Source organism: Limulus polyphemus, unplaced genomic scaffold (genome assembly GCF_000517525.1).
Source record: "Limulus polyphemus unplaced genomic scaffold, Limulus_polyphemus-2.1.2 Scaffold685, whole genome shotgun sequence".
Classification (NCBI taxonomy): domain Eukaryota; kingdom Metazoa; phylum Arthropoda; class Merostomata; order Xiphosura; family Limulidae; genus Limulus; species Limulus polyphemus.
This window is the reverse complement of record NW_013666295.1, coordinates 379,493-389,168: the sequence shown is the minus strand read 5'-3', so window position 1 is coordinate 389,168 and position 9,676 is coordinate 379,493. Positions and strand designations below refer to the sequence as shown.

The window sequence follows — 9,676 nt, the reverse complement described above, 5'->3', positions numbered from 1 at the left end:
GCCAATACAATTACAATCCACTACATTAGGCCTATAATGTTTACTAGATCTAGGTTTAGGCCTTGCCTGTTGCATATATTGCCAATCTTGCACACCAGTTAATATGTTACATCAATCTCTTATTTTCTTTTTGTTGAACATACATTTACTTCTACGTTGTACTCTAGGACTTGTATTTGATCTGCAGATGAATGATGGAATAGTGTAATTTACTTCTGTACGTCAATTCGGTCTCACTGTATTTCAGTGGGCGGCTTTTAAAAGTTAAAACTGCAAGCGTAATACACACACAAATAGCGTAACACTGTCATATTTACTTAACATAGGGCAGTTGCGCTATATCCTAGGGGAGGGCATAATTATTAATTAATAGGCATTATATGCCAGAGGAAATTTTGCGCCTCTTCACACCTGCGCCCGGGGGCGACTGCCCCCTCTTGCTACGCCACTGTTACACTTTCCTGAAATCATGAAACACGAATCGGTATCAGGAATCAATTAACGAAACCGGTAATTATAAAATAATCATGAGAAGTAAGATGATTGGGTTCCTTCTCTTATGCACAGAAGCGTCATGTCTACCGTTTTCCGCTAGGGTAGTGTTTAAAAAATAGGCCTTATAACATGACAGTTTGAAATTGTTACCGTAATCGAGTCGAACAACATTTTTAATTTTCACTTTTAATGACGAATATAGAGGAAAAGTATTTTTCAAACGATTGAAATTACTGAGTGATTGTACAGTATATATATAAATAGATGCAATTTTAGCGTCCCTAATAAAAAGCTACACATTTTTATCGACTTCTGTCTTTTTTCCCTTATTTACGTTTCAACCTCTGCACATAGTTTATCTCTGAATTAGCTTAAGTTACATTTTAAAAAAGTGTTGTTTACTAGCAATTTGCTCAGTTTCCTTTGGTAAATCAATAGGTCACAATTTTTCACAGACATTACGCATACACGTTGTAAAAACCGTCAAGTTATTCCATAATTTTAATTATCAATAATTATATATATATATATATAATACGCAGCATACAATAGTGCTTTAAATTTGACCAAACATGACTGCGCTTCAACAAGCACTGTTTTGAAATATCAGCTTATAGCTGTAAATAGAGCCGGCCCTTGAGGTGGGGGACGTGCGCTCCCACACAAGAGTGGCAACCACAAGGAGTGCCAAACTCGACACTGCAATTAGCAGTTCTTGTCAATTATACAGGGGCAGGGGCGCCGAATATAATGTTCGTACGGGCCATAACTTTGACTACAGCTGGCTCTGACTGTAAATGTAATGGAAAAGTACTTTTACTCAGACACTAATTAAGTTGGAAAGTATTTGAATTGCGAGATTTTCTTAATAACCCCAGTACGTATCTATCAGTGGCTTCACTACCGGCTTCTCTTGTAAGAAAATAAAATTAATTATTAAAATTACAGTTGATGCAGTACTTTTGGTACTCTGTTGTAGTATCATGTTCACCGTAATACATGTCTTTGCTGTAAATAGGCTGCCATTTGTTTTCCGAAACTGTCAAACAAAATGTTCCCGTTCTTTCCATCGGTGGGCTCATTTGTTAACCTGAGGACTTATAACTTTAAGATTTCAGGTTCTATCCCTGAGGTGGACGCAGCGTAAATAATCCAATGTGTAGTTTTACGCTCAACTAACAGACAACCAAAATTTGTCTAGTGGTTATGGCACTCGATTCGCACTCTGCCAGTCGTGGGTTCGAATCCGGTTACCGAACATGCTCGCTCTTTCAGTCGGGGAGGCGGCGTTATAATATGACGATCAATCCCACTATTCGTTGGTAAAGAGTAATCCAAGAGTTGGCGGTGGGTGGTGTCGATTAGTTGTCTTCCCTCTAGTCTATCATTTCAAAATTAGGGACGACTAGGTGGCGCTGATAGCCCACGAGTAATAATAATAAATTGGCAAAAAACGGTTTTAAAACACAATGAAGTTGTTTGTATTTTGGGGAAGCATACTGTTTCAACAGAACATTGGTCTGTATTTTTCAAAAACACGTATTACATTAGCATAATATGCTTCCATACTTAAGCCCACGGGCAAGTTTGCGCGAAATTCAACAAAACAAACAAATAAAAAATATCGTTTATTTTAAGATAAATCTGTTTGAAACTCTAAAAATTAGCTTCAAGAATTCAGTAAAACTACCATTGATAGCTATACTAAGTTTACAAGTATTGTACCCTGGGCAACATCTGTGTCTTACAAGTTTCATGCTCGCGGAAAGCAAAAAAAAAAAGAAAAAGATAAAAACGTTTTCTCGTTTATTTACACCCTCGAGCGGGAAAGTCCTCGCTCTTGAGGTAGGTGTGTCAGCGTTGAACGTTTAGACTCCCACAAATATAATATGTAAAGAATCAATAACGTTCACTACCCTTACTTTGAGGCCAAGATAGTACGGCCCCTCAAATAATCGGTACAGGTATTACTCAGTAGATAATAGTTATTTAATCTACAAAAATTTTAATTCGATAAATATTACCTCTTACATTTCATTACATATATGTTGAATTTAGTAGATTATCCATTACACTCAAAGTAGATTTCCAAGTTTACATATAAAGTATATTAGCTCACATATCATGAAAAATCGCAATCAATGACAGGCTGAATTTTCAATATATTGTTACGCCTCCAGTCGTTACTTAATTTTCCGTAAATTCGTTCCGACGAAACTTTAGCGACACAAGTCCTTTCTTAAATAAAACTGGTTTATTCTTTCCGAATACAACTTTACCGATACACTTAATTTCAACAGTCGCTCTATAACAAACGCTAGAACGTCTCACGCGCTCGTGCTCGACAATACTCAGTTCGATTACACAATACCTCTCCGTCGTTTCGTAGCAGGTCTTATATATACAAGACTACACTATATGTAGAAAGATCACGAGATTTAAGGAAAAGACGTGAAAATTTGAGAATGACGTGGTGTGATACTAGTCACGTGACCTCGATGTCGTAACAGTATATTCATGTAAAGTATACATAAATATCTCACTGTGGGAAAGACAGACATTTAGATATACTGAGATTTTTTATTTATTTACCAGAAAGTAAATTTACTTGCATAAAATATAAGCATTTGTTTTTTATTTTCTGTGATTAAAAGTCATTTGCAGAAAAAATCTGGGACAGTAGCTTGCTTATAAACTAACACATTAACATCCAGATAAGAATTAGATAAGGGATTTGCAGCTTTGAATTATAAATTGTATTAATTTATTGAACATGTATTTTTATCCTGTTATTTGAACATGATAAAACTAACATGCAGTAACATTCTTTGTCTTGTGTCAAAGCATGGTAAAATATTTATTGTCTAGAATTATTTTTATGTTTTGATAATTTCTGGTATAAGAAATCATATAAGAATTGCTTTGCAGATGAATATTATACCAGATTTAGCTTGTATATATGCATATTAATCTTATATATGGGTGAACATTTTCATCTTGGTGGATAGAATTGGACTGTTTTTGGTGCATGTTATGACAGAACTGTTTGATATGCAAATGTAAGTTTAATAGTAGTGTTACTGTTGAAACTTTATATTAAGTGCATATTTTGTAATGTGTAAACCATATACTTGTTTCTAAGTGTATAATAATTACATATTTGATTTACACTAAATTACCAAATGTATTGGGACAGCACATTCTTTAGCTAGTAATGGGTCCATATGTACTAAATTTGCATGCACATTATATTATCTACTGTTGTTTAGAGATTACAAAGATCTGAAGTACGTAAAGACACCCTGCTGGAATAAGAATGTAATGAAAAAGGGTGGAATGAATTTTTTTTCTGAAGGAACAATTATTGGATTCAGTGTTGATGGTATGAGTTTGTAAAACATTTCAACCTATATTTTCCAAATTCACTGTGGGATGATGTTCATAAACAATGAAAGACCACTGGATGTATTGATCTGAAATGTAAATTTGACTGCCCAAATTAAACATTTTTCAATCCATTTAAATGTTAAAATGTGTTGTAGAAATAAAACTGTGCATATTACATGATATTCGTCACTCAGTACTTTACTGAAAGTTCAGAAATGTAGGATATTATACTATCTTTGGTTAACCTCCTGATTTCTTTGACATGCTGCATCCATAATTATTTCATTACAAAACAAAGGCTTTAATGGTGCCTTGAACATCAAAATTAAGATGAAGAATAGTGAACAATATCTTATCAAGAGAGTTTAGCCCTGTTTATCATTTTTTGTGCTTCAGATCTCTGTATGACTGCAGTGTTGAGAATGTGTATATGAACATATTTTCTCAACTATTAGGAATGGTTTTGTAACATCATGATTTGAATTTTAGCTAGTATGATCTTTGTCCACCCATAATAATTAAATTAACAATTAATGCTTTTTATTTTGACACACTTAACAGCAGTGCATTGCTTATATTGATGTAATGCTGTAAGATAAAACTTGCCTTTCTTTTTTTAGAATAATGCTCTATGCCATACTGCACAATTTGATCAGTGGTGGTTTCAAAATTTCAAGATGACACCTCACCAAACACAAAATTGCTAGATCTCTTATGCATCTCCCTATGAGTTTTGCATGCAACTAACCTTGAGCTAACTCCTACCTAAAAATCACATTTAATTTGAACTGCCTTAGTACATGATGATAGCATCATGTGACAGTAGCCTTCCACCAATAGGATAGCAACACAACCTCCTTGCTCAATAACTCCTCCTAAGTGGGGAGGATGGGTGGAAAGGTGTGAGAAGGTGAGTATATATCAGAAATGCATTTTCAAGTAAGGAAAAATTTTAACTTCCTAAACAATATTTCAAACAAAATATTTAGAATCCTTCACTGAAATGGTGTTGAGATTTGAGCAAACATTAAGCCAGATGAGCTCCCTTCAGAAACTGCATGAAGGGAAAGCTCAGGAAGTGTGACACTTGATGGCAGGGGCTTCATAAGGGCACACCCATGGGAGACTACATCTCTTCTCAACCAGGATATACTCCTCACCCAGAAGGAAACAGAGGGAAAGGCAAAGCAGCCCCAAGTGTCACAGGGATGGACAGAATTTTATCATGATCAACCAAGCACCCTCACACAATTGGTCAGTGAGCCAAGAAGTGTAGCATGGTTAGGGCACAATTAGACCATATGGTATATGTCTCACTTTGACTCAATTGCACAGACAGAGACAGGGGTGATAAACCCTTCCCATTGCAGGAGGGGAGCACACTAGCTGTTTGAGGGGTGACTTACACTACACAGACAATGCTACCACCACCTTACTTCCCACCATATGTATATTGTGCTGTACACAATCATTGAGGAACTCTTCAAGATCCATCACCTCAGTGGTAAGGAACTGTTATGTGGTAAGGATTTCCTGTGCTCCACTTGAATAAAGGGGAGAAAATTCACATTTGGGAGACCCCAAAGAAGTGCCTGAACTCATATCAGATGCCTGCTGGACAGTTATTTTTCCCAATTTTTAAAACTGGCAAGTGCAAGCCAAGGAAGTGGGCAGTCACTTCCCTTGTGCTTGCCTTTTCCATGATAGTCCATGGAATGGTATGGTCTGGATAGGGTAATTGAGTTTTAATACCACAAGAATACCTCATGTAGTGTTGCAGAACACTCCATCTCATCAGTGGGAAGTGGTAGAGCTAGGGCAGATGGGTTAAGCACTTTCTATTACCCTTGCCAAATGTGTATTTTGGGAAATAAGTATACCCTCAGAGGCAACACCAGCAACCTGGTGGGATTCTATAAAAGGGAAAAGGGTGATGAAAAGAAAATATTCTTACTCTTACTCCTTCTCAAAGACAATATACAGTTTTATTAAAGAACAGTGACTGAAAGAACTCGAAATCACACAGGACCCAAAACAGCCAGATGATGAAGATAATGAGAGAAAAATGTGCAGATGCATCCCCATGCCAGCCTGAAGGGTTTCATCTAAAGGTCAGTGAAATTGAGATGAAAGAGAGTAATACAGTTGATGAATCTGATGTGACAAAATGTGAAAGAATGATCACCTCCCTGAGCAGCTGAAGTCTTAGGAGGAAAGGACCAGTCTTGATAGAAGAATAAGTAAGTATAGTGAAAGAGAGTGCAAGAAGCATCAACAAGATATACATTCAAATGATTGCAACCACTGGTGAGGAGAAGAAAAAACATGTCTTCAGAGAAAGAAGGTATAATGAACATGAAGCCAATGGCTGAAATGTAGCATGTGTGAGTGGATGTAAAACCACATCAAACTCCAAGTCAGGCATGGGAAGAAGATGAAGTGGTCAGTAAAGAAGGAAGGATCAGAACAAACTGGAGACAACAGAAGAAGAAAAAAAACCTAACAGTAAAGGAAAAACAAAGTATAGTTGATAGAGTTGATTTGGGTCTCCCAAATGTGAATTTTCTTCCCTTTCTTCAAGTGGAGCACAGGAAATCCTTACCACATAACAGTTCTTTGCCACTGAGATAATGAACCTTGGAGAGTTCCTCACTGATTATGTACAGCAATATATATATATATATATATGGTGGGAAGTAGGGCGGTGGTGAAGAGTATATCCTGGTTGAGAGGAGATGTAGTCTCCCACGGGTGTGCCCTTATGAAGCCCCTGCCATCAAGTGTCACACTTCCTGAGCTTTCCCTTTATGCACTTTCTGGAGGGAGCTCATCTAGGCTTAATGTTTGCTCAAATCTCAACACCATTTCAATGAAGGATTTTAAATATTTTGTTTCAAATATTGTTTAGGAAGTTAACATTTTCCTTACTTGAAAATGCATTTCTGATATATACTCACCTTCTCACACCTTTCCACCCATCCTCCCCACTTCCAATGCACTTTCTTCTTGCCTCTTCTTAAAATGAAGTTATTTCAAGCACAAGTGCTTAGGGGGGAGTTATTGAGCAAGGAGATTGTGTTGCTATCCTATTGGTGGAAGGCTACTGTCACATGATGATATCATCATGCACTAAGGCACTTCACATTAAAAACATGAATTTAAGTGGGATTTAACTCTGGGCTAGTGGGATGCAAGTCTCATAGGCAGATCCATGAAGAATCAAGCTATGCTGTGTGTGTGAGGAGGTGAGTATCTATTGAAAATACATTTTCAGATAAGGTATTTTAGCCTAAACCTCTTAATTGTATCAAAAATAGTAGCTCTGGAATGTTTAAAATACTGCTTTAGTAACAGAACTTGGAACTGCTTTATGAGAATAATTTCTATCTATCTCACCTGATTTGTAAGAATGACTAGTAGCAATTGTAAGCAAGAGAATACAGGATGTGATTGATTCCAAAAATGGGTCCAATTCCTGTTAAGATTTAAAATGAGGTTCCAAAGAAAATGCAAATACCCCCTTTTTAAATGTTACAATACCAATTATTTTATTGTAATTGTGTTCTTTTGTTTCACCATAATACAAATTTTATAATTGAATACTAGTTAATGTAATCAACATTGTGGAATATGCTTGTTTTGGACTACTGGTACTTGAATTATGCAAAGTGTTGTAAGTAATTATGTAGAAAGTTTTTTTTTTTCTCTGTTTACATAGGAGTTGGCTTAGCAGCTATTCACATGCAGAATGAACCAGCCCTCGCAAAGAAGCTTGGGGTGAACTCACTGCCATATCTCATAGGGGTAATTGATGGTAGACATATTCATTATAAGAATGACCTGCTAAGCTTTCGGAAAATCATTGAGTTTACTCGCAAACTGTTTCCCTACAAAACAGTAGTTAATGTGAAAGATAACTCCCTTGAGAAATTTTTAAATGGTTGGTCTGACAATAAGGTCAGGGCACTTTTCTTCAGTCAAGTGGAACCCCCTCGTCTTCGTTATCTTTTATTGGCTTATCAGTACAACACGCATGCTTCCTTTGGGTTTATCAAACTTGGAAGTCCAGGAATTGATGAGACTTGTAGACATTATGGAGTAAACAAGCAAATGGATTCTTTGTTGGTATTCAATGAGAATGTGACATCCCCTGTGGCAACTCTTAGCATGGGTGAACTTGCTCCTCAAACAATGCGGGATGTTCTGGAGGCTAACAAATTTCTTCTTCTCCCACGTTTATCTTCACAGCACCTTTTTGACCAACTCTGCCCTCCAGAGGCAGCAAAATCTAGGAAACAGCTATGCGTTATTCTCATCACTCAGAACACTCAAACCCATGACCCATATCGAGCTGTGATGAGAGATTTTATTCAGTACAGTACCTACCCAAGAGAAAAAGTCAGGTAAGGATTTTACAGAATATCGATTTATTCTTATTCAATTTTTTTTTTACTTCATTATTCACCTTTCCATAGAAATAGCTAGTGCCTCGGTACTTCTGCCAAAATGTTTTTGTGCCTGCATCAACCCATTCTAAGATCTCTCATCCCTACTTGCAGTAATGTGAACTGCTCTAGTTTATTATACAGTCTGTATTAGACTATACCCCTTCACCAATAGGAGTGTGACACATTCTCCTTGCACAATACTCCCCTTGAGCATTAGTGTAAGCCAAAAACTCATTCTTTTCTTTGGCAATGCATTGCTTAGATGTGTCATTTTCTTAGGCTTTCAATGAAATAAAAGATCTTTTGTGTTACATGCAACTTTTTGAGTTGAAAACAATTTCAGTTAAATCTTCTGATAAAAGTTATTGTTTTGCTTATATTTAATTTATTTCCTTACATAACCAAACCAGAAGATTTGGGAGAAATGTTCAAGAGACTATGATATGGCTTCCTTGCAATAATTATTACCCATTATCATTAACCCCTTTGGATTGGTTTTAGGCAGACAATGATAATCAATTTCAGTTTCATCAACAAAGACACAGAACAACAACAGAAAATGCATATAAAAAAGAAGGCAAAAAGAATGAAAGAAAATGGCAAAAATACTACTACTAATAATTTCAATTAATTCAGTTTTGTGTATTATATTGAACAAAAATTCTAATTTCACCTTTCTGATACCTCCTAAGGTACAGACCCTCCTCTGCAGCAGTAGTTTTATTTTACTTCAATGGCAACTGAGATACTTTGATGGTGAACACCATTATATATCAAATGGTTGATTCTATCATACATTCTTTGTCTCAGATCTAGGACTATGCCTTTACTTCTGTAGAGGCTGCTGTCTTGTCTTTGAAATATTTTGATCAGATTTTTCCACAGCCTGCTTTTCCTTCTGGTTCTTCTATCATTAACAAGAATCAGGTAACCACACTTTTGTCTGTAACTTTAATAGCTTAACTATGTGACTTTGTTTTTCCTCTTACTCCAGTTGTTTTTGCTGGTTCATGGGTGAGCTTACAGAAGCATACCTTAGAAGTAGTATTTTTTTCCCTTCTTCATTTATTTTAGCATTAATGCAGATTCTTTCCAATCTGAGCTTTGTGTTGACTCAGTTGCCATGTTCTCCTCACCTCAAGACTCCTTCTCTGTGCTATGTGGTTGGGATCTTATCTCTTTTCTAGAGCTCCCCTCCTCTGAATCTCTTCTTCCAGCATAGAGATCTTTTTCTCCTATTAAACTTCTGTATCCCTCTCAATCTGCTTGTATTCATCTTTCTAAGAAGACACCTACTGCAAAGAATCCGGCCCATATACATATATATACACCTGGAAAAAAGTTAA

The 9,676-nt window shown here is 36.3% G+C and overlaps 1 protein-coding gene across 2 annotated transcripts in view; it reads left to right on the top strand.

Moving 5' to 3' along the window:
- The window catches only part of LOC106459946 (dnaJ homolog subfamily C member 16-like), a 153,401-nt gene that overhangs the window by 82,972 nt on the left and 60,753 nt on the right, over positions 1-9,676 (top strand). For both annotated transcript variants that reach the window (XM_013919618.2, XM_022386521.1), the window contains exon 5: positions 7,601-8,285. In XM_013919618.2, coding sequence (XP_013775072.1) covers positions 7,601-8,285 — 685 coding nt within the window. The remainder of the gene's footprint in view (positions 1-7,600; positions 8,286-9,676) is intronic.